Source organism: Thermothelomyces heterothallicus (genome assembly GCF_042370625.1).
Source record: "Thermothelomyces heterothallicus CBS 202.75 unplaced genomic scaffold P884_scaffold_39, whole genome shotgun sequence".
In the NCBI taxonomy this organism is placed as follows: Eukaryota; Fungi; Ascomycota; class Sordariomycetes; order Sordariales; family Chaetomiaceae; genus Thermothelomyces; species Thermothelomyces heterothallicus.
In genome coordinates, this window is record NW_027192600.1 from 52,705 (window position 1) to 74,688 (window position 21,984).

Below are 21,984 nucleotides of genomic sequence, written 5' to 3' on the forward strand. Positions count from 1 at the left end.
CTAGTTGACCGGGACCTTATCGATGTTGGCCATGATCTCGCTGTACATGTCTTCCGAGAAGACCTCCTTGGTCAAAATCGTATCCTTGGCGGCGTAGAGGTATCGGTATGCCGTCTTGACGGTTCCATCGCTCACGCTGGACACGACCGATATCTGCTTGGTGCTCCGCGGCTCCCCGACGAGGTGAGACGCCATGTAGATGCAGGCGGCAGCCACCGACAGAGGGGAGCGACCGGCAAGGTCGGACACCTCGGAAGACTTCTCGGCAAGGCGCCGGGCGACGTTTTCGACGCGGACGGGATTGCGGAAGCCGAGGTTGCTGCAATAGCGGATGCACAGCTCGTCGGCCGTCGTGGAGCCCTTGGCCTGGTACTGCTGGGTGTAGCCCGTTGCCTTGGCCACCTTGTCCTCGCCTCCCATCTTCTGCAGGAAGGCCTCGAGCTGCTTGAAGACGCGCCCAATCTCCTTCTTCGAAACTTTGGTAAGCCCATAAACCTCCCGGAAAGTCCGCGGCACGTTGGTCTGCCGGCAAGCGATGAAGATGCACCCTGCGACGATCGCCTCCTGAGATTTGCCCTTGAGCGCCTTATTGTCGTCGACCATCTTGAAGATGTGCTTGGCCGTGTTGGCGACCTGGGCGCCGGCGTTGATGCTGTCGGTCAGAGCCTGGATGTCCCGATATGCCTGAAGCAGCGCCTTGGTGCCCTTGTCCTGATTGACCTTGTTCTGGAGGTGGGCCAGGTTCTTGGCACCCTTGCCGTCGAAGGCGATGGACGTCTGCAGTTGATCGCCATCAATCATCAGGTTGGGGGCATCGCCGACACGGGAGGGATCGTCATTCCCGTTGTCGTCGCCAGAAAAGGTACGCCATTCCGACCGAGTATCGATGATGCGGTCGAGAACGAGGCCGCAGGAGGCGCAGACCATGTCGCCCGAGGAGTACTCTTCAACGAGGTTTGGCGGCTCTTCCTTGCAGTCTGGGCAGATGAGGATGCGGTTGAGATCCTCGCGAAACTCGCCGTCCTTAGCCGCGTTGCCGCCATTCTCAAACGCAGCGAAGGTAGCCGCCATCTTGGGCGACACGGCCGAGCGAATGCGAAGCTGGAGAAGGAGAGGAAGAGGGGCGGCCCTGTCGTCTTCCGCTGGAGAGCGAGCAAGTATTTTGTCTTGTTCCTTCTTTACGTTTCCCAGAGCCGATTACAAACAAAAGGCGCAAGCGGAACTGGCTGGAGAGCGATGGAAACCCAAGGAACTAAGCCAAGCAGGCAAAAACAAAAAAAAAAAAAAAAATCTCAAGGGCGCGAGAAACCGCAACGGCACTGCTATACTGATTCTTCTTCCTTTCCCTTCCTTTGTTTCGCCTTTCGCTGGGCAATCAGAACGTAAGAGTGCGACGGGCAGATTGGAGTCAATATGGCGCCTCGAGCGACTGTTCTAGGGACCAGCAAAGGCGTCCGAGATGGTTTCTCAGAACAAAGAACAGTCTGCCGAGTCCGGGAAGAGTGGTTTTGCCGCTAACGAATCTGACACCGCACGGCTCGAAATATGGGCGGAGCGGCACGGCGCGCAACTCTGGGCGGATTTGGGAAAATTCGAAGAGTCGGTTTACGGTTACGGGGCAAAGGGAGCGAGCGGCAGCCGTGGACGGGGAGTCAACCAGACCGAGGGGAGGAGGGGGAGGGACGAAGTCGAAGCAAAAACAATAGAGGGTGATGCTCTGCGCTGTCAGCTGGATGCTGGCTGCTGGCTGTTCTCTGATGACAAAGCAGGATTAGCCGCGCCGAGTTCGGACCCACCCAACTGGTTTCCACAGCGCTGCGTTCTGTGGACAGCGAAGCTGCACCGCCACATTGAATAGACTCACACGCCACACACCAATTGTTGAACGACTCGTAGCATCCCCGATCACCTCGAGGGCAAGAACCTCGATTGTGCCCGAATCTGTTACACGCAGTTCCACTCTTGACCTTACAGGTCGAGTCAGTTAGTCTCGCATATCTACTCTGTAGTTGATCTTCGACACCCCTGACTGCGTTCGGATCCGTGGTATGCGTGAGATAATCATTTTGAGAACGTCAGCGTATTAGTAAAAGGGCAACGGTCCGAGTTTGGATCGCCAAATGCCAGTGTGTGCACCGATGCATAACGCCATGGACTCGTATTAATCATCGTGATCTTCATGTAGAGTGACTCGTACGTATGTTCAAATCTCATTATCTTCAGTCCCCCAGACGCCGCATATGCACAAGACACCAAAAGTCCTTGGTCGATCCGAAAAAGGGCGCCATTCCCGTACATTGCTTGCCACAGCGGCATGGAGAGGATCATGCTTTCTTCCATTGTTGTGTCGCCATTGGGCTCCTGTTGCAAAAGGCCCGTCGTTGCCCATTTTCTTTTCATCCCCTCGTCGCTTCCTTCGTTCTGCAGCTTCGCATTCGAGGTTTAAGCAAGCCGAGCCGTCATCGGCCATGGCTAACCGCTCGCTGCTCCCGTCATGCTGATCGATCACGCCCCATTTTTTTTTTTTTTTTTGGGACGGGTTCAGTAGTGCAAGCTCCCGAAATGTGGCAGGTCACCGGTTTCTCGCCGTCATTTCGATCATGACGCCGCAGATTTGAAGTTGCCGTGTCCACGAATGGGGTGCCGACTGACCAGGGCCAACAGAACGCCGCTTTTTGAGTTTTGCTTCCGGGTGCTTCTTCGGTAGTGGCCGGGCCAACGGGGCTCCTAGTCTTGTTGTCGCGAGGGGCCTCATCGAGCTTCGGGTCTTCGTCATTCGTCGAGCTTCCAGTTCTCGCCGAGAGTGCTGTTCAGTCTCGGAAAACTCGGCCGGGATGTCTGGCAGGTAGCGGTGGCGGGCTGGCGGGCGGTGGAGGGCTCTGAGACCACGCGCGGCCCTGCGAACGTTGTCTCGATGGCGTGGGCACGGCGAGGATGGGCATGGCGGCACTGTCGGCCGCCGCGCTGACTGCGGGGTGTTGGCCGCACGACATGGACCGCTCCGCCCGGATCCGGGCTTCCCACCTCTTCCAGTCGTCCTTCAACCTCGTCGACTCGCGCCGCTCCATCTCCTCGAGCTCCCTGTCTACCTGCTCCAGCGCTGCCATGGTGGAGTACGACGACCGGCTCGCCCAAGAGTCGGAGGACCGCGACGACCGCGCCGACCGTGCGGCCAGGGACTTGCGGATGAGCTGCGCCCGGCGCTCCTCCTCTTCCTGGGACAGGCCGGCCTCGCTCACCTTCCGCCTCTTGAAGGGCTCGTATGCTGCCAGAAACGGGAGTTCTTCTTGACGTCTTCGGGCCCCTCGGCGGCGGTTGTAGTGGATGACGACCAGGGTAAGCGCGCTCCCCAGGACGAGGACGCCGCCCACGATGGCCGCTACGGTCCACGCAACCGTATTGCTGGTCCGGGGAAGGAGAGGGTCCTCGCCACTGCTCGGGTTTGCGTCGGAGTCCCGGGCTCCGAGCACTGTTGGGCTGACGGCGGGCATCTCGGGGGTCGTTAGTTGTAAACTGGACAATGCTTTCCTAGTCCTTCTTCAGACGAAGTTGGGAAGAGGGAAGGGAACTCCAAGAGAAGCAAGATGTATCCCCCTTCGGGCCATGGCGCACTCTGGTGTATGTACGCCATTGGGGCAACCTGTGGGATCATGTATGTCTCCCTCAATCACACCGTATCTCTCAGCCACAAACCGGGTACTGCAGAGACTGCCCTCCCAGAGCCAAAGGCCATGGTACTGGAGCATTGTGCTCCCGCGGTTTTGGGCTGACGGCGCAGTCGACCTTCTATAATTGGCCGACTGTGGAACCCCGCCCGGGGGGATCTGCACGTCGACTTTACACGGATTACTGCTTGCGTCGCTACGGAGTACACGGGGTAAAATTCAAGACGGTCCCTAGCAAACATTCTCTCTGACCACCTCTCTTGTCCGACTCTCCCAAAAACGGGCTCGCTCTCTCGTGTCAGGGAGGCGCAGCGCGGGGTTTGCAGCCTCATGACAGCACGGCTTGCGAAGCTGTCTCATAGTTGAAGATGACACGCCGTCCGTCCGTTGCGTGTTCGTTGATCAGGGAGTACTCGCTTTGGGTCTTGATCGTAGTGTATTTCGGGCATTTGTATAAGGCGGACCTGGGATGCGCCGGTCGTCTTACAAAGTAATAAGCATTGGACACAACTCTTGTGCCGGCGCTACGCAGGTCCACTCTCAGCAATCGCGGCTGCCATTTCCGATCCGGGTAAAATCTGAGGTACTTACGTTCCCGTAAGCTCAAGTGCGACAAACCGAAAATAAAAACCGCTGGGGCTGTTTTTGGCGGCGGGCAAACACATTGAACCGTTTGCTGCACCTCTTACCTCAATTGCTCGGCCTACGGTCAATTGTGTTTGACTGGAATTCGGCGATGCATCTGCAAGCTTGCTGGGGCCGCTAACTCTCACCGACGGAAACGGACGTGACATTATGGGAAAGCTGTCCGGGCGCATGCTTCAAAAAAAGAGAACGGGCCATTGGCACTCTTTGGAGATGAGCAGATGAATTGGATTCGAGGCTTGCCCCTCGTTTGCCTCGAGCACATCTCTGCCTCGGACATCACCAAGCTGTTGTTGCACCCCGCGGCATGTGACTGCCCACACCAATCAATTATTACCATCCGTTTCTCTTTTATTTTCATCGCATTACTTTGTAGGGACTCCTAGGGTATCCAAAAACCTCTCTCACGCCATGCGCCAACGCTATGCTATCCCACATACGCAGTACAATACAAACCCAACCAGAAATTACTTCCCGGCGTCCTCGGTCCCGGTGGCGGGCCGAACTGTTTCCTCAGACCCATTCTCGTGCCACTTATCGTCGCCCTTTTGCTTCACCCCGCCGCTCCTCCTCTTCTCGTCGTGGCTGCTCACGGCAGGCGAGCCGCCCATGTCCTTCGCCTCCTCTTTCTCCTCCTCCTCGCCGGGCTGTTCTCGCAGCGTGAGGTCCGGAGACGCCTCGCGCGTCGCTGTTTTCTGGGCGGCGGGACCAGGCTCAAGATCGTCTCGACTACATTGTGTGCTCCGCGTGCGAACCCAGCGTCGCCAAGTCAGGCTGATAGACGAGTGTTCGGTCTCCGTTCCGGCCGTCGAGAAGCGGAGGTTGAAGCTCGTTCTATCTTTCAAGGTCGGCGACAGGCTTGGTGACGACGGTGTAGGTCGTAGTAGAGCGCCGCCCAGCTGGTATCGACAGACAGGGACGTGAAGGATATTCCACGAGCTGGTTGGGCTGCGTCAGCATGACTTGCTCAGAACGTTGCGGGAAAGCGGCGGCAAGGCCCGAAGTCTCACCCTCCAACGCAAAGTATGACATACACTAGCAGCGCCGCCGAGCTGCTAGACATGCCCCAGTACGTGTGACCGCTCGGAAACGGTCGGCCCAGCCCAACGTAGACTAGGAAGATGGTGATATAAGCAATCCCGCAAGCGAACCGCAGGCCCAAGCCCAGCTTTGACCAAGGCTTTTGCGCCCGCAAGAGCGTCACAAGGTCGAGCACAATGTCTGCAAAGAGAAAACAAATGAGGAGAATGGCTTGCACGCTGAAACAAGGCCCGACTAGGTCAGCACCAACCACCACATGTAAAGTCCCGAGCATGGCCGCGGGTCTCAGCTTACCCCGTGTGATCCCCGATATCCTCACGCAACACACGCATGGCATACCCCAGTAGCACCAACAAGACGACGCATGAAACCGCATGCACGGTACTGTTCACCAAGCGCGCCAGCCGCGCCTGAGCCTTCCGATCGCGATCGCCCACATCCGTCCGTGCAGGCTCCTGCTTCGGAACGAGGTGGTTGTCGTTATTGTCGGCAGTGGTATGGGTATGTACGTCCTCCGCCGAGTGCCCATACCAGTAATAATCTATAGATCGCTCTGAGACGGAGGCCACTGGGGTTTGTTCCGTCATGTCTTCGGTAAATCGGGACTGCCTTCGTGGACCGAGTCGTGGCTTCATCCCGGTCGGCGTTGAGGGAGACGGTGCGTGAGGAGTGGAAGGAGTCGGTAATGATGTCGGACGTGGCAGCGTGGTTCTGCTCGCTGGTTCGGCCATCGTGGTGTGGTGTGGCTTTGCGTTGCCCGAGCTTGGAGCGAACGAGTGGGAGAAAGCGGTTGGGTTGTGACCTGATCGCCCGGCGCTGGTGAACGAGGGGAAGTCGAAGGACTAATTAGCTTAGCCGAAGACGTTTCCGGATTCACATGCACGACGCATTTCACACCAGCCGGATGCGCTCGATCGGTTTGACCGTGAGTTCTTCACGGTTGCGGACCGGAGATGAGCGATGCGGAAAGGGCGCCTTTCAAGAGATCGGATGCTCCGCCGTTCTAGACCCAGGCCAGATAAGAAACCCGGAGGGAGTTTAGGAGCCTCCAAACAACATGACAACCCGAAACCGGCTCCCTTCCCGTTTCCGGGATGGTATCAAAGGCGGAGTGGTGTTGGGAGGCGGCTCTGTGCGGCGCGAATCAGAGGCGCAGGGCTTGGTCTCGTCCAACAGCGGCACTGCAAAATCGACCCAACACACAAGACAGTTCAACACTTGGTCCAAAAGGGCAAGAGGCTCGGCGAGTTTTGTTCGAGATTTAGAGCCTGTCACCGTTCCGAACTAGGGGGTAGAGAGGGAGGGCCAAGCCCAAAGTCGCGCTTCGAGTCCAATCCAACTCGAAGTTCAGAAGAGTCAAAAAGAAGAAGAAAATGATTGAAAGAGCACGAGCCCGAAAAGTACGGATTAATTAATATCATGCTTGATAAGAATCATGGTTGCGCTCGCCGGCGGGCTCGGCATAGAAGCGGACATAACCATTCTCGGCCAAGGCAAGCCAGGGAGAGCCGGGGCGAGCCGGGCCCATCCAAACGGCTGCAAGGGGAAGCGGAAGGAATGTATCCACCGCAAGGATGTTCAGGGGTTCCGTCCTTTGTTCGCCCACTCAACTAGCGTTCCGGGGAAGCAATCTGGGGAGAAGTATGGGCGGAATACTCCGGGGTCTAGGGCTGATCCATGACATCAAACTCGAGAACTGTTATTTATTTGCTTTCCAAATCCTTGAGATCTAGATATCTGGCAGTTGCTAGTCGAGAGATGAAATGCAAGACTTAACAGCAAATCGTGTCAATTGTTGTTGAGTCTGCCAAAGGCTTGCCAATGGAACAGGACTTGTTGGCGATGATACATGGGCAGTTCTGCCATGGCGCAGATAGAGAATGCGGCGCGGTAGAAGGATCGATGAGCTTTCCTGATGAGACGCTGATGCCGCCAAAAAAAAAAAAAAAAAAAAGGCTCACTCAAGCGCGTTGCGCCGAATCTAGGCCCTGTGGTTCTGAATGACGTGATTGTCATCCGGTGGCTCCGTCCGGTCTCCAAGTAGACACTGGCTCAGATTTGCCTTTTAACTTCATGGTCAAATTATGACGATGCAGGCCAGCAGCTGGCGCGCAAAGGGCTTCGCAAGAAACCAACGATGCGAGTCCAACCCTCTGTTCTGCCATCGCGACCGAGACTCAGAAGTATCTGTAATATATCATCACCGCCGAGTGTCTAAGCAGGAGACGCTCAAGCCAGCAGTGTGGTGCCCTTGACTTTCCCGCTTTGCATCTTGGCTGTCCTCGAGCCGAATTGGATCTGCTGCAGCGTCAGTGGGTGAACGTCATCCTAAGGTGTTAGTACGACTTACAGCGCGTTTCTTTTCCTTTGCAACGTTCTCCATGCCCAGTTCTAGTGCCAACAAGCGGAGCACCCGCTTGCCGGCTTCGACGCCACTCGCCTCCTCGCCGTTTTCAAAATCGCACTTTTCCCAAGCTGGAGTTTCGATGGCCCAGCTCACCAGGCGTTCATCTAAATAGGGAAATCTCACCTCTTTGCCCCAGTGGGCCATTACACGATCATCGCGGCCCAGATTCCGCTTTCCAAGCCGGCCGACGTCCAGCAGAAGTTCGTCAATCAAACCCGAGTAGCCCCGCTGCTGGAACGCAGAGGGATGACGAGAATATCCGCCGAAAAGTTCGTCCGCACCGAGGCCAGACAGCAAAACCCGAGCCCGAGATGTGTAGGCAACCGGGGGCGAGTCGGGGCTCTCACTACAAACGCCTTGACCGCGAGCGGCAAAGTAGAGAGCGCAGGCGATGGACAGATCCATTTCAGTGTTGTGCGGGTGAATCAGAGATATGATCTGTTGGCGGTGTGCCTGCGTCTCGCTGTAGGGAACGTTTACCTTGTCAAGTCAGTCTCTTCGCGTTTCGGCAACGGGTATATGGACACGGGAGACTCACGGCCACAAACCGAAAGGCTCGCCCGGGACAGACCTTTTGCAACTCTAAAAACGATCGCCTTCCGGTGATCCTGTCCGGGCAAGCCTCGTAACAGTCGGGCAGGTGGCGGTTCTCCTTCTGGAGTTGTGCAACCACCCGCGGGTTCTCGAACCCGACATTGAGCAGGTCTATCCCCTGGTCCGGATCAAGCAATTCATGGCAAAGCCTGGCCAGAACCGTACAATCAAGGCCGCCAGAGAACAGGATGGCCACTCGGGTGTCGCTGTTCGCATCCCCAGCCGGCGGCGTCGGTATTCCGAGGACTCTCAGTCTCAGAGACTCGAGCAGGCGTTCTTTCAGTGACATCACCGAGAGCGAGCCTGCCACTAGCTCATGGTGCCCACCTGGCAGCGCCCGATTGAACCTGCCAATGCCGGAGACCTGGAAGAAGTAGAGTAAGTCTGACAGACGGCCGACCACCGATCAAACGCACGACGCCACGGCCGGCCGAATATACTCACAAAATCAGCGGCGTCCTCCCCGGCCACCCACTCGTGCCGTTCCCGGACTGCCTCGCCGCCCAGCCTTAGGACGTAGATCCCGTCAGCCTCGACCTCCTCCCACCCTCCTCCCCCCGCCTCGCCGGCAACGCTGCACAGCGTCAACCCGCCATCGCCTGTTGGAGCAGCCACCAGGAGCGACCGCCTCCCGAGCCGGTCCCTGCCGTAAAGAAGCGTGCCGGCGACGGCGTCGTAATACACAAACGCAAACGGGCCCTCGATGCCGCGGAGGACATCCAACTGAGCGTCCACCCCGCCGTGATCACCACCGGTAGCCATCGCGAGCGCGGCCAGGACGGCCTCCCCGTCGTTGCCCTGCACGCGCTCCCCGCGGAGCCGCCACGCCTCGCCGTTCCAGCACAGCACCGAGCCGGTGCGGGGGTCGGCCAGCGGCTGGCGCGCGACGTGGTCGCCGCGCAGGGCGAGGACCGTGGACGTGAAGCGCAGCGACCAGACCGCCGCCGGCGCCGCCGTCGCCGCCGTCCCGTCGCCGTTGTGCTTGCCCAGCTGCAGGCAGCGGTCGACCTGGCCGAAGTGGTCCGGTCCCCGCGCTCGGAGGCAGCGCGTCAGTTCCGGGGAGAGCGCGTGCGCGGACGGGGAGGGCGCGCGTGTGATGGAGGCGTGGATACCGCACATTGGCGTTTGCTTGGGGCTCGTGGAATGGATGGGTAAATGACTTTGGGGGGTCGTGCCGGGGTGTCAACTTTCAACAAGGAACGATGGGATAGAAATTGCTTGGCAATCGATTGTTGCTGGCGCGCGGTCCCTTGGCGACGACTTCAGCAGTTGCAATTGCTCCCTTTTTTTCTCGACGATGGTGCGAAATCCAGGGGGTGATGTCGGTCATGGCCCTGCCTTAAGGAAGCCTGACAACACAAGTCCGACTCCCTTGAATTGTTTGAGTTCACTTGAGAGTGTCACTTGCCAAGGAAAGTTTTGTCAGAGCAAGAGCTCCTTCTAGCTCCTGCCACAAGCAGCTCCATACTGCCAGCTTACACCGCCTACGCCATCTTTGGCCTCCAGTTCGACCTCCTGTGCATGCACATATTTCCTACGTTTTCAAAGCTACATTACGGAGTACGCAGTAGGCAGATCCATGTAATGAACTATCCATGTAATGAACATACAAGCATGTTAAGTGGGGAGCTCTTAGCGGTGGTGTCCAGCGAGTGACTTAGTCGATCCGTACTCACTTCACACGCCGATTTTGGCTGGCCTTGGTCCTGGCTTCCGTCTCCCAAGGTTTCAGATTGTGAGAAAGGGCAGGTTGCTGCTTTCATAACTACAGATTGAATCCCTACCTCGGGTTGGCGACATGCACGCAACTCTAGACGAAAGATAATCCGTGGATGCGGCAATTCCCCTCCTTATTGAAGACACCCGCAGCCGAGTCAAAGCTTCGGTAATTTCATTTACTGAAGGTTTTTACTCAAGTGAAAAATGGAATACAATCCTTAACCTACTTCTCCGTCATCGCACAAACAGGTTACACCTAGACAGGTTAAAGCGATGTGGCGCAGAGGAAGCGCGCCGGGCTCATAACCCGGAGGTCACTCGATCGAAACGAGTCATCGCTAAGCTTGTGTTCTTTTTTCCCAGTGATTCCACCACCAACAAGCTTCCATTTTGCTGTTTAACACATAAGCCGTTTGAACGCTGATTTCGATAACAATACTGGAGTAAGACCTGGAATTGCCTCGATTTCAATGCGCAGGAGTACTAGTTATACAGATGTCAGATAAATCCATGGGTAGCAAGGGCGTTCCGACTTCTCGCGTTAATTTATCAAGTCTAATGTAAGAATTACTAGAGTCAAGGCAGAGCGTATCCAGTTGCCAACATTCTCTGTAATAAAGGGAGACTAACTTCCAGCCTCCTCTGCACACCAGAGCTATAGTATGAAGGACGCGGCTTGTGTATTCCGTACATATATCACCGTTCAACAAGCCAGACATTATACGTAGAGAGTGCACCCGTCGAATTCGTCGCTTTAATTGCAGAGGACGCAGGCGATACCGCCCACCAGTCCCATCCAACTGGATGCCTTGATCAAGTCCACTTCGATGATACCTTCCATTGGCTATCCCCCAGCAATGCAGATACACCAAAAATATGCCTATATATAGCCGCCAATCCCGCCCAATGCTCGCTTGGAAAGAAAAATTGTATAGAAGGTCCCATTGTTCAAAAAAAGGAGAATGCTGGAAGGGGGGAAAATTAAACAGAAGCAGAAGGGAAGAGGGGAAGACGGATTCCGTCATCAGCCAATCGTCTTCCTTCTCCCACAAGCTGGGCCCTTCAAGTACCTAAATAATTAAACGAGCTCACGCCGACAATGCCAGGCAGGCGTCAACTGCCAACCCGACCCTACTACCGTCAGTAAACTCGTCCTATTCCAAGAGCACAAATGGATCACTCACCTCCCCTGTTTCTGGTACACCACATCACTGATGACTTCCCGGTCCAGATCCGGAAACATGCCCGCCAGCGTCTCTACCACGTTGGCGTGCTCGGCTCGCTGAAGCCGCTGCGCCTCGGCCGCCTCCGCACTCGCCTGTCGCGCCGCTGCCTCCTCTGCCGACATCCGCTGCCGAGCACGCAAGTCGGCGTCGCCGCGTTCCGGCTGTGGCGTGCGCGCCGGGCTGGCGATGCCTGTGTTACCGCTTGCAGCCGCCGCCGCCGCCGACGACGACGAAGGCTCGTCCGAGAATATCCTGCCGATCGTGCTGAGCGGCTTCTGGATAGATCGCAGCAGCCCAGTGATGGCAGCCTTCTCGTCGCTGCCGCTGTACTCGCCACTGTCCCGAGGCTCGTCGGGCGGCGTCGAGCGGCGCGGACTTGCCGGGCGCTCGACGTCGAGGGATGGTCTGGTAGACGAAGAACCCGAGCCACTCGCGGTTGGAGGCCTTAAAGCGGCCGACTTCTCGGACTGGGGAGGAGGGGGCGGTGGGGACTCAGAGCGGTGTTTCTCCGCGATGGCGGAGACGGCGGCCTCGACGTTCTGTTCGAATTCCTCATCGGATATGGTGAGAGTTGTCCGGTCCATGTTCTCAATGAACTGGATTGCACCCATCTGCGCGACGGTTAGTGAGGTTCGCGGGCACGCGGAGTGCCTGACGGACGCACCAGCGATGAGAGGTAGTAGCCAGCTTCTCCACCCAACTTCTCCTGATTCCGGAATCTCAGAATGTACTGGACGTTGGACACCAGATGCTCCGGATTGGCCTGCAGTACAACGTAAATCAACAATGGCATGAAGGAATCGGCAGAAGAGTCCGACTTGGTGTGTTTAAGCAGGCCTAAGAGAGTTAGTGACCAAGATGCCTCGAATTAAATCGGATCCAAACCACCCACCGAAAATAACTTTGCAGCAGTTCAGGACGCAGATGATCTTGTCCCGTGGCGCACGGTATGACTTGATCTTGAGCAGCTCTACACCATTGTCAGTCGGGCAACAGACGCACAGAGGTCGGGCTCCATACCCTGTTGAGCGAGCTTCAGAAACCGCTTCCCGCTCTCGCTTACTGGTGGAATGTCGAGATGCTCCTCCCTGACCCAGCTGTAAATTTTGATCTTCTGCGCAAGGACCTCGTCTCGTTCCACATCCTCCTGATGCTGACCGCGCCGTCCCGGGCCCATGACTCGCTCTTGTCCCCTCCTCTTTCTTGGCCCCGGTAGCGGTTGGGGTGGGGGGATGGCGGGGGAGAAGGTCTGCGCATAAAGGCGGTTCATGACAAGCTTCTCCATGCCTTCTCGGGCGTTGTCAAACTCGGCATCCGAAACGTCCTTCCATACCTCGCACTGGGCCATCTTGTTTGCGATGAAGGCGAGGAAATCGCTGATAATCTTGACCTGCTCGTGCACCATCCACTGGCGCTTTCCGAACTCGGAAAGAAAAGACTTGAGATACCGGGCGACTGGATCGGCCTTTTTGTTGCGGAGCTGCTCCAAGAACCTATGGAAGTCGAACGGCAGCGCCGGCTCAGGTTCGGGTTCTGGCGGGGGCGGGCGGTGAAGCGAGGATATGGGAGACATGGGGGACTCTCCGCTCTCCTCCCGCGAGCGCCCCGAATGAGCAGACTCGTCCTTTGGCGGGACGGGAGGTCCAGGCTCTTCGCCTTCGTTCCTTGACTTTGCACTGGTCGGCGATGAGGCCGACACCCGAAGTCCTTGCAAATCTTGGAGCTGTTGCGCGATAGAGGGAGCTAGGGGCTCGAGGCTCGATTTCCGTGGAGGATGCTGGACCGAAGTTCCAAGTAGAGGTGATGCCATCTCCAGCCTCGGACTCATAACCTCGTCCGGACCAGGCCCCCCTCGTTGCTCGCTGAATTGCTCCATGATGCTCTGAATTTCGGACCTAGATCCCCGCTCTTGCTCATCCTCGCTCGTGTATCTCTTGTCATCGTAGGCCGCATCGGATCTCGTTGGGGACGGGTCCTCGGATCTCGAATGGGCAGCCGAGGAGGGCGCTCGTGAAGGAGGCCGGGAATATGTCGGCGTAGGTGGCGTGGGATCAACGTAGAGTTTGGATTCGGCGGTCAAGTACTGCGTGGAGGTTGTAGTCGTCGGGGTCGTTGTCGGCTTCAAGGTTGCGATCGACGAGGACATCGGGTCTCCTTCCTCGGGGAGGTTGTCCTGCCCAACATGTCCGCTGAACCGGAGCGGCGACACTGGGGAATGCTCCGCGGTGCTTGTGCGCTTCTCGTCGCCATGATCTTGCGAGCCAGTCTCGGCCGCTCTTCCCTCTGCTTCCCCGGAAGACCCATTCGGAGCCGGGCTTACTCCGCTGTCATCTGATACGGTCGCATCTCCCGAAATCCCCTGCGGGTTGGGGGTGATGGCTTCCTGATCGTGGGGAGACATGCAACAGGGCCTTTGGATGCACTGGCGCGAGGCGAGTTGGGGCTGAGCTTCTGTAGGGAACGAGCTGAGTTACGACCGCAGCGGAAAAAAATAATCGGTCGTCGACGGGGAGATGGGCGGTCCGGGGTGCACGCTGGCCAGAGAGTTTGTCGACGATCAAACGGAAACAAGGAGAAGGGTCTGTCAGGGATGGTCTACTTGTAGGTATGTACAGTACATACCCTACAAACAAGGCTACGGTTGAGCTGCCAAGAAAGTGGCTTTGGGGTGCTCGGGCGTCGCACCCCGCAGGTTCCAGGGTCGGTGATGGTGGGGTTTGCCGCCCCGTCAGCGCGCCTTCCGGAGAAATCCCGAACGGCCAGGGTTCAAATCCCAACTTTGTCAGTCACACAAACGGAGTACGGATACAACCGTCGCATTCGCTCTTGTGCAAATGTGAGAGGTCATTTCCCATCATATGCAGGAAGTGTTGCCTCTGTTGATATTGGACCGAGCTGCTACCCTCAGTCATGTTTGCTTTATAAATTGTCAACTGAAACCCTCAGGATACTCACATTTATTGAACAGCCTTGATGATGCCCGCCTGAAGTGGTTTGGCCCCCATCTATCCTAGTCTCGCTCCCTTCAAACCGCTATGGATGAGCCTTCGTGTTTCCTAGGGGACCTCGTGCACGAGTCCAAGGGGAGAGTAGTTATGGTGCCGACCTTCCCGAGAACAGGAGCTCCTCAAAGAGCTGTCGCGGGCCCGTCACCGTGTGTGTGGTTCGCACGCAACCCAAGAGACGACTGCGGATGACTAGCTCCAAGCTATCCTGGAAAACCATGACCGCTCTGGGGCAACGATGGCATATTAAATACAACCGAGACTGCCATCGTGGCTGTTTCCGTCGTGCGCGGGAACAATTTGGCCGCACATGTGCGGCCGTTAGCCCAAACTCTGAGCCCACCTCTGGTGTTGTTTCCACCGTTGGAATTCTGGAGTATACATGGTTCCTTGGGTTTACTTCCTGCCTGGACGTACAACTCTCAAGAAGCGACGTCGTGGGTTAGGGGTTACCGGTCTGCATCAACTAGTCTCCCAAAATGGATACTCGTTCCATTTATTCCGGGAAGATGGGGCAAAGCAGAACAGCGAGCCATTGAGCAGCAGTGAAACCAAGCTGGAATATTCCTAGAGCTGACTAGCTAGAACAGGCCACTCAGCCCGTCCGACTTCTTCTCCGCCTCGTTCTTCTCTTTCTCCTTGATGGGAAAGTCCTTTCCAGTGGCAGTCCGGTACTGGTCGCGGATCTGCTGGGCGATAAAGCGGTCCTTGGCCTGCTCGGTGGCGCTCTCGTTGTTTTGCGGACCCTGCTTGAGGATATTCTCCTGTACCCAATCGATGCCTTTCTCAACGAAAAAAAGACAGATAGCAAGTGAGCTCCGGTCAGCGTTGCCTGCTCAGCGCGAATGACGTAATAGGTAGGGAGAATCTACCGTTGTCGAGGGCGTCCTCTCTCTTCTCGCCTTGAGCACCGCCGCCGGCCATGCCCTGGAGCTTGTCGAGGAAGCCACCAGAGCCGGAACCGGACTGCTGGGTTTGGTGCTGGCTGGTGGCTTGCTGGCCCTGGGCTTTGTCGCCCTGGTTGCCGCCGGTTTGGTCGGCGAACTTGTTGATGAAATCCATTGCGTCTGTTGCCGTTAGATTGGAGGGTGCGAGAATTGAGTATTCAAGATCTACTCTACCGAAGGATAAAACAGAATCTACTTGGAACGTTCCAATGGGGTATTTATGAGGAGCGCAAGATCCACGGAGATATACGAATGAGGGGGAGACAGGTTGGAGGGCAGTGAAGGGGTAGTTCAGCTGGACTGGAGCAAGAAGACATATCCACAGTACCGATTACGCCGCCTGTTCCATGACGCAGAGGACCAATGGACCAGAGATGGCTGGCGGCCTTGACTACTCTAGTGTTTCCAGAGTTGTATTGGCTCAGCTTGGCTGTGCGGGCAGTGCTTGTTGCGCAGGGCTCAATGTTTGTGCATCTTTGGCCCGCCGTCAAGGGCATCGCTGCGGGCGGCGAATTGCGCTGCTGCAGGGTGGATAAAATGACCTCAGCTGGTCAGGGAACACCAGAGTCCTTGGTAGTGTACTCAGGTATATATGTATGTACTACAAACAAGGTACAGACAGCGGCGTGTGCAGACCCCGCATTGGCTTCAAAAAAACAAAGAGAACGAAGGACTGCGGTGCGTGGATATGTGCACCGCTGCTTCTTGAACTATAAAAAGTTGATAGATTGTGAGGTTGCGAGCACTTGGACCCTTTCTTGCCCCTTCTCAATTGATGAGATCAGAGAAGGATTCAAGCTCCACTGCAGGTTGCTGCCAAGAACTGCCATCTTTACCCGTCCTTGCATCAGTGGAGATAGCCTGGCCCGTGCCCTTCATTTTAACTTCAGGCAGGGGCGTTGAGGAGAGAGGACGGGTACACTAATCCGTTCGGAATCCGAATACTCCGCACCCCACTCCAGAACGCCGACGAAGCCAGACCCGTCGGACCAGCACAGCCTTGTCCGCAATCATCCGAGACGGCTCCGCAACTACACCTAAGGGCAACAACGCCTGCCAGATGCTGTGGTGATATTGCATCTAGCCCAGCACGGACTGCTGACTGTTGCTTCGGCCTTTTTTCTCGGAGATAAAGGGCTTCCAACATAACTTGAGAAAATGGACTACGTCCAACAGCGCGTGGCACAATTGGCCTCTAACGCCGACACATCCTCCAAGTACGCCGCTTTCCCTTCTTACCCACCGTCGGCACTTCGATAAGGCAGAAAGGAAGGAATGGAAAAAAAAGGAAAATACCTACTGACACCTTCCACCCAACGCTAGCAACACCCTCTTCACCCCACTCAACGGCCTGCTCCTCTCCGTCCTCCTCTATACCGCCTACGCCTTCTTCCTCCGCCCAACCCCGCCGCCGCAGCTGCCCAAGGAGGAGCCTGCCATCGTCTTCCGCACCTTCACGCCGCGTACCCTACTGCCCTACAACGGCGAGGACGGCAAGCCCGTGTACCTGGCCGTGCGCGGGCGCGTCTTTGACGTGTCGCGGGGGCGCAACTTCTACGGCCCCGGGGGCCCCTACGCCAACTTTGCCGGCCGCGACGCCTCGCGCGGCCTGGCCTGCGGGAGCTTCGCCGAGGACATGCTGACCAAGGACCTGGACGGGCCGCTGGACACGCTCGAGGACCTGGGTCCGTCCGAGTTGGAGGCGCTGAGGGGCTGGGAGGAGCGGTTCGAGGAGAAGTATCTGGTCGTGGGCAAGCTGGTGGCGGTCGGCGAAGAGGAGAAGGATAAGTAGAGAAGGAAGGGGACAGGTAAAATCGGGGGGTTGGAGGATCGGAACAATGCAAGGGGGGGTTGAATTAGGCGTGCTTCGAGGCGGTTGCATGCTTACCGCCGCATCAATTGAGAGGGCCTCATATGAGAACGTTTTGGATCGAAGTTCAACACGGTGATTGTTTCGATAGCTCGGTCCTGGTTTGAAAGCGATTTTTGTCCCTTCAGTTCGGTTCAAGACTTGGTGCGTAAACCAGAAACGACAAGCATACCACGACCTCCCGTTCTCCTTCTACGGCCTCTTTCGAATCTCCTCTGCGCCTTCTTCACAGTCCCGTACAAGATCGCCTTCGTATCGGGCCTCGTAATGAAAGGCATCACGCTCGCGTCCACGACACTTAGAATCCTCGACACATACATATTTACGGGAATATGTTGGAGGTATAGAAAACCTGCCTTGTGGTTCTCCAGGCAAGCCGAGAACATTCAGCACCAGCAGAGGCAGCGATGCGAAAGATGGGTGCTCAAGCGTCAGAAAGTCTAAGGTGTCCACTAGTGCTGGCGTAAATAGGTAGTCCACAATTCTTCTGCTATTGACGATACAATGAGGCGAAATCGATCAATTCTATACTGTATAGGTGTCTGTAAGCGTTCAAATGATTACGATTGCCAAGGCAGCCGAAAGCTCTGGCAGGGACTACTATGTTAAACTTACAAATCTTGTTCAAGGTTCCCGCAAAAAATGTCCGACAGGCTACCTTACTGTTGCAGAAGCCAAAGTTTATGTAATTAGCATTTACTGTAGTACGATCTGTGAGGCATGAACAAAACCATCAGACGATCAACGCTGGAGTGGCGGGTAGCCAAGAGGGGTACTCGATTCTTTCCAGTGATAATACCGCCTGTTGTCTATTTTTTTTTATTTCCTTTTTGAACTGGGAAGCAGTTTACTCAGGAATCAATGTATAATAGCACAGGAATTAGGTAATTACGGATACTCTGAGCTTTCAGTCTCGAAGTAAGGTTCGGCAGCTGCCTAAGATAGCGTTAGGTACTCCCACGTATTCGAGGTATGCGGCCGGTGCCAATGTACTTACATGTGACTACTACTCCGTAGTGAGGTAAGATCAGGTACCTTTTAGTTCCGCTGCTTGGCAGAGTGAGCGACCTCGGTCAGTATGTCAGGACCGTTGCCAAGTTCCCATACTTCCCATGCAAGAGAGCCGAATCAGCGATTGATAATGTGAAGCTGCGTCTTTTTGCATTTTGAAGTTGGGGTTTGGTCACACTGCATTACTCACGGCCAACTGCTTGGTTTCGGGGGCCGCGCTAACAAAAGCGCCGTGTCAACAAGCGCCTATCCAGCGAATGGGGTGCGCCTTCTTCGCAGCAACTTGGCTTTGCCTCAATTAGCGCCTACGGGGCAGCACGGCGGCAAGATCATGCAAGAAGCGTGTTGGGCCAAGCAGAATATTATCACCCATCGTCTTCCCACTCTCAATTCCTGCTTTGGTTTCCCAGATGCTTTCACTTCTCCTGGCCCCTCTGGGCCTCTCCGCCGGCTCGGTTTCGCCGCCTCGAGTTGTTGCTGAGAGAACCAAACGCAGAAGTAGTGTCCATTGAAGTATTTGATTCTGGCATCGACATGCGTTTCTTAGTTTTCACGATTTTGCTCGCACTCTCGAGTTTTGTACGAGCTGTCGAGTTTATCAGTCCGCCACCGTCTTCTGGGACAACGAACCTCGGTGCAAACCCAGTCTATACAGTAGGCTCAGCCATCCAAGTCGCATGGACGGACACCGGAGACACCGGTATTCCCTTTTCAGTCGTTGTCTACCAGGCCGACTGCTCGGACGGGGTTACCATTCCCGCTGACCAGGCATTTGAATATGTCGTCCGTGAGTCCGGTCCCTTCCAAGTGCATCTTCCTGATGGGCAGACACTAGACTTTGTCCTGTGGCGCTGCCCATGTGCATTGAATTTTGAGTCTAATAACTGCACATGTACGGTATATTGTGCATGGGAAAGCTGATCAACCCCTCTTAGACAACGCCGTGAACCTCACAAGCACCAACTGGGTCGTCGGAACCGCCAAGAACCTGACCTTCTCGAACGTCTTTGTGCTCTCCGTCTTTTTTAAAGGGGACACAGTGGGAAGAGCGCTCTCGCATTGGTTCAATATGACGAAGGCGTCGGATGAGTCGCGGCAACCGACGCCGTCGACTAGTCTGCATACAACCGCGTCCGCCACTTATACAAGTGGCATTTCTTCTGTCGCCAGTACAGGTACATCGACAACCTCGACGGCGAGCTTCAACACGGCTTCCTCGACACCTATAGAAGAAAACGGTGGAGGATTTGGCACGGCAGCCAAGATTGGGGTGGCTGTGGGGGGAGCGGGAATCCTTGTCCTGGGTGCTATTGTGGGCTGGTTGGTGTTTAGATGGAACGGGAGGAGGCACGAGAAGCGGTCGGATGCAGCTGTGAAGACCAGCTACATTGGTCCTCATTACTACGCAGGCGCAGAACTGTCGGGAGAGGCTGCTGTTCAGGAGAAAACTCCACCTCGAGAGCTGGATGGCCAAGCCCCTCGCTATGAGCTCTATGGAGATATGTATAGATATGACCGTAAGAGCGCGAGCTGAAGAGATCAAAGGTTTTTAATTCTGTACAGTATACCTCATCCATACAGTAGAATAGTTTATCATAAACGGTGTCTTCCAAGTTTTCGATTAATTAGGGTCAAACACCGCACCGAAGGCCTTCATCCTCAGGCCCTAATTAACCCTTCTTCATTTTTTGCGCAAGCAGCCAAGCGCTCATTCTCTGTTTGCTCGCGTTTCGGTTTGCAACGAATCTACCTGGTAACCGTCCAGGGCTCAACTGCCTCCAGCTGACATTTAGGCATAGAGGTGAGCTACTGGCAATAACGGGCTTTCTCTCTCGACGCAGAGCTAATTAAGAAGCAGAAAGACGAAACCGTATCCGGAGATTTGGCGCAGGTGACATCAATGAGGTCATGATCCGGCCTTAGTCACCCTGGAACGGCAGGCATCGGCACGCGCCGAGCAAGGCTGCCGAACGCAGTTGCGAGCTCGAATAAGCGTGTGGGAGGCGTTGAGAGTAGTGGCAAGAAAGGAACAGAAAGAGTGCCTTGTTGAACTATCTACCAAGGAGAGAGAAAGAGCGATATAAATAGACAACGGAGATGATCCTTGCGTTGATGAGCATGCAAAGTGGCGTGCATTGCTCGTGGCTAGTGCCCCAGAAGCTCAGCCCCTTCTGACAAAGGCATTCATCGAGCCGCGGCCGAGCCTTCTCTTCCCAGCAATTCCACCTTTTCGACGAAGTTCTTCCGAGTGTGCATTGCCAAATTTCGCAGGCAATTGGCCCAGTAAAATCTCCCATCGAATTCCAAGCTTGTGGTGCACTCTCGGCCCCCCCCCCCCCCCCAAACAGTTCTCATTTGCTGCGGGTGCCATTTTAGGCTCGGCGATGATGTCGTCGCCCCGAAAACGTTGCTATGCTCTGGTAACTCATGCTTGCCATGGTATGCTGAATGGCCGCCGCTGCCGATCTTCCTCTCCGCGCAACGGGATCGCGCTGGACGCACAGCGTCCGGCCGTTCTCCCTGCTCATCTCCAAGTAAGATCGAACCAGGCCCCGGGAGAGAGGCGCGTGAGGATGGATGCTTGATGTTTTTTTATTGTTGTTCTTCCCTGTCCCTTAGGTAGACCGTCCGTTCTTGTCTCCGTTTTCTTTTGTTCACGGTTGCCAATCTCCTTACTTCACTACCTCATCTTCCAGTCTTGCTCGTCTCCTGTCGCCTACTAACTCTGCAGCCTCCGAGGCAGGGTTCGCTCCGTACCGTGACCTCATTGCTTATGTATATACGTCCAGCTCGTTTTGGCTACCCACCCTCCCCCCTGTCAGGTGGCAACCAGCCTTGGCTTCACAGTGACTACTGGGCAGTGCTGCCGTGTTGAGGGTGACTGCTGTGATCATGCCTTTAGCCCAACCGCCCAAGGTCTCCTCAGACCCTGAAATACCCCCAGCCCGCCCTGGTAGGCCCCGGTTCCACCACCGGTGCACAGAGGACCGAATCCGCGAAGGCTCAAGGACGCCTCCTTGCTTTTTCATGGCAGGCAAGATTACTAGAGAACGAAAATCCATCTTCAGGGAGCTGGGGCTCGACACGGACCTGCCGAGTCAGCGTACTCGGTCCGTGACGAGCAGGAAGTTTGGTGAGCCCACGGAGCTGGCACCGGCATCGCCAGCGAGCACCCATGCTGTCGACGAGGGAACTCGCAACGAGGAAGATGGCGCCGAAAACGAGGCCGAGGGACGGCCGACACAACAAGAGCAGGGTAGCAGCAACCGAGCTGAGTCCCGGTCCAACCCGGCGTCCCCCTCGGAGACCCAGCGGCCATGGTACTCCCGATTGCCCCGGGTCCGGCGCCCGAGAATCAAGTCTGTCTCCTCAAGTGCGCCGCCTTCTCGCATGTCCACCATAACGAGATTCTCGTCGATTGTGCTGCTCATTGCTGTTTTTCTTCCGGGCTTTCGTTATTTCCGCGGCCGTGAAGAAGGCCCGTCAGGTGCTCGAGAGGAGAAACAGTCCGACGGACGTGTGCAAGAGATGGGCACACCAGGGTGAGTGAGTACAGAGATAGCATTGGGTAATAGCGCTTGTGAGGCTTCCAGGACGGAATGGCGTGCAGATCCATGCGACGCATTGTACAATATTTGTTTCATTACACCAATTTCTGCGCGAGGCGCGTCTGTAGTATATACACGGCATAGCACTTGTCATGGCGATGACGCTGTTGCCATGCCTAAGTCCCTCCTTGAACTGCCGTCTGGGCAGCAGACAGCTTTCCCCCGCGAACCGATAGCACGCCATCGTGCTCTGTTATGTTTCAGCCCATGATTCCGGCCGCCCCCTCTCCCCCCCCCCCCCCCCCC

At 56.1% G+C, this 21,984-nt stretch overlaps 9 protein-coding genes and 1 non-coding gene across 10 annotated transcripts; 4 read left to right on the plus strand and 6 right to left on the minus strand.

Annotated features, from left to right (window-relative positions):
- P884DRAFT_303475 (cyclin-like protein) lies at nt 1-1,071 on the minus strand (the record flags this gene model as incomplete). Its single annotated transcript, XM_069445032.1, has 1 exon — nt 1-1,071. One exon carries the CDS (start codon nt 1,069-1,071, stop codon nt 1-3), a length of 1,071 nt encoding a protein of 356 aa, XP_069293589.1.
- A 1,407-nt stretch (nt 1,072-2,478) lies between these two features.
- Nucleotides 2,479-3,687, minus strand: P884DRAFT_265001 (uncharacterized protein). The gene has a single exon (XM_069441901.1). The coding sequence runs from the start codon at nt 3,489-3,491 to the stop codon at nt 2,811-2,813; it is 681 nt and encodes a 226-aa protein (XP_069293590.1). The 5' UTR covers nt 3,492-3,687; the 3' UTR covers nt 2,479-2,810.
- A 1,090-nt stretch (nt 3,688-4,777) lies between these two features.
- On the minus strand, nt 4,778-6,082 carry P884DRAFT_212019 (uncharacterized protein; the record flags this gene model as incomplete). Its single annotated transcript, XM_069439125.1, has 3 exons — nt 4,778-5,249; nt 5,321-5,569; nt 5,646-6,082. 3 exons carry the CDS (start codon nt 6,080-6,082, stop codon nt 4,778-4,780), a joined length of 1,158 nt encoding a protein of 385 aa, XP_069293591.1.
- Nucleotides 6,083-7,311: 1,229 nt separating this feature from the next.
- On the minus strand, nt 7,312-8,855 carry P884DRAFT_265003 (asparagine synthase). Its single transcript, XM_069441902.1, has 3 exons — nt 8,297-8,855; nt 7,702-8,238; nt 7,312-7,649 (listed from the first exon to the last, which is right to left on the minus strand). The coding sequence occupies exons 1-3, from the start codon at nt 8,639-8,641 to the stop codon at nt 7,581-7,583; spliced, it is 951 nt and encodes a 316-aa protein (XP_069293592.1). The 5' UTR covers nt 8,642-8,855; the 3' UTR covers nt 7,312-7,580.
- Nucleotides 8,856-10,340: 1,485 nt separating this feature from the next.
- P884DRAFT_t177 lies at nt 10,341-10,412 on the plus strand. Its single transcript has one exon. It is a non-coding gene; the product is annotated as a tRNA-Met (tRNA).
- Nucleotides 10,413-11,164: 752 nt separating this feature from the next.
- Nucleotides 11,165-13,919, minus strand: P884DRAFT_265006 (uncharacterized protein). The gene is made up of 4 exons (XM_069441903.1): nt 12,318-13,919; nt 12,190-12,267; nt 11,962-12,134; nt 11,165-11,908 (listed from the first exon to the last, which is right to left on the minus strand). Exons 1-4 carry the CDS (start codon nt 13,696-13,698, stop codon nt 11,252-11,254), a joined length of 2,289 nt encoding a protein of 762 aa, XP_069293593.1. The 5' UTR covers nt 13,699-13,919; the 3' UTR covers nt 11,165-11,251.
- An 896-nt stretch (nt 13,920-14,815) lies between these two features.
- On the minus strand, nt 14,816-15,622 carry P884DRAFT_91957 (uncharacterized protein). Its single transcript, XM_069446174.1, has 3 exons — nt 15,424-15,622; nt 15,175-15,369; nt 14,816-15,083 (listed from the first exon to the last, which is right to left on the minus strand). Exons 2-3 carry the CDS (start codon nt 15,362-15,364, stop codon nt 14,884-14,886), a joined length of 390 nt encoding a protein of 129 aa, XP_069293594.1. The 5' UTR covers nt 15,365-15,369; nt 15,424-15,622; the 3' UTR covers nt 14,816-14,883.
- A 785-nt stretch (nt 15,623-16,407) lies between these two features.
- P884DRAFT_212023 (cytochrome b5-like heme/steroid binding domain-containing protein) lies at nt 16,408-17,041 on the plus strand (the record flags this gene model as incomplete). Its single annotated transcript, XM_069439126.1, has 2 exons — nt 16,408-16,466; nt 16,573-17,041. The coding sequence occupies 2 exons, from the start codon at nt 16,408-16,410 to the stop codon at nt 17,039-17,041; spliced, it is 528 nt and encodes a 175-aa protein (XP_069293595.1).
- Nucleotides 17,042-18,480: 1,439 nt separating this feature from the next.
- P884DRAFT_265010 (uncharacterized protein) lies at nt 18,481-19,708 on the plus strand. The gene is made up of 2 exons (XM_069441904.1): nt 18,481-18,917; nt 19,066-19,708. The coding sequence occupies exons 1-2, from the start codon at nt 18,665-18,667 to the stop codon at nt 19,662-19,664; spliced, it is 852 nt and encodes a 283-aa protein (XP_069293596.1). The 5' UTR covers nt 18,481-18,664; the 3' UTR covers nt 19,665-19,708.
- Nucleotides 19,709-21,011: 1,303 nt separating this feature from the next.
- On the plus strand, nt 21,012-21,680 carry P884DRAFT_288070 (uncharacterized protein; the record flags this gene model as incomplete). The annotated part of the gene is made up of 2 exons (XM_069443917.1): nt 21,012-21,565; nt 21,609-21,680. The coding sequence occupies exons 1-2, from the start codon at nt 21,023-21,025 to the stop codon at nt 21,678-21,680; spliced, it is 615 nt and encodes a 204-aa protein (XP_069293597.1). The 5' UTR covers nt 21,012-21,022.
- Between the last annotated feature and the right edge of the window lie 304 nt (nt 21,681-21,984).

What these genes read in the sequence shown, in the direction of transcription:
- P884DRAFT_265001 (XM_069441901.1), bottom strand. Translation starts at nt 3,491, where the DNA reads ATGCCCGCCGTCAGCCCAACAGTGCTCGGAGCCCGGGACTCCGACGCA.
- P884DRAFT_265003 (XM_069441902.1), bottom strand. Translation starts at nt 8,641, where the DNA reads ATGTCACTGAAAGAACGCCTGCTCGAGTCTCTGAGACTGAGAGTCCTC. An exon ending in GAGCCTTTCGGTTTGTGGCC is followed by an intron (nt 8,239 to 8,296) that starts GTGAGTCTCCCG and finishes TGACTTGACAAG; the next exon opens with GTAAACGTTCCCTACAGCGA. An exon ending in CAAAGGAAAAGAAACGCGCT is followed by an intron (nt 7,650 to 7,701) that starts GTAAGTCGTACT and finishes ACGCTGCAGCAG; the next exon opens with ATCCAATTCGGCTCGAGGAC.
- P884DRAFT_265006 (XM_069441903.1), bottom strand. Translation starts at nt 13,698, where the DNA reads ATGTCTCCCCACGATCAGGAAGCCATCACCCCCAACCCGCAGGGGATT. An exon ending in CTGCTGCAAAGTTATTTTCG is followed by an intron (nt 12,135 to 12,189) that starts GTGGGTGGTTTG and finishes TAACTCTCTTAG; the next exon opens with GCCTGCTTAAACACACCAAG. An exon ending in GCTACTACCTCTCATCGCTG is followed by an intron (nt 11,909 to 11,961) that starts GTGCGTCCGTCA and finishes ACCGTCGCGCAG; the next exon opens with ATGGGTGCAATCCAGTTCAT.
- P884DRAFT_91957 (XM_069446174.1), bottom strand. Translation starts at nt 15,364, where the DNA reads ATGGATTTCATCAACAAGTTCGCCGACCAAACCGGCGGCAACCAGGGC. An exon ending in AGAGGACGCCCTCGACAACG is followed by an intron (nt 15,084 to 15,174) that starts GTAGATTCTCCC and finishes TCGTTGAGAAAG; the next exon opens with GCATCGATTGGGTACAGGAG.
- P884DRAFT_265010 (XM_069441904.1), top strand. Translation starts at nt 18,665, where the DNA reads ATGCGTTTCTTAGTTTTCACGATTTTGCTCGCACTCTCGAGTTTTGTA. An exon ending in GGCATTTGAATATGTCGTCC is followed by an intron (nt 18,918 to 19,065) that starts GTGAGTCCGGTC and finishes AACCCCTCTTAG; the next exon opens with ACAACGCCGTGAACCTCACA.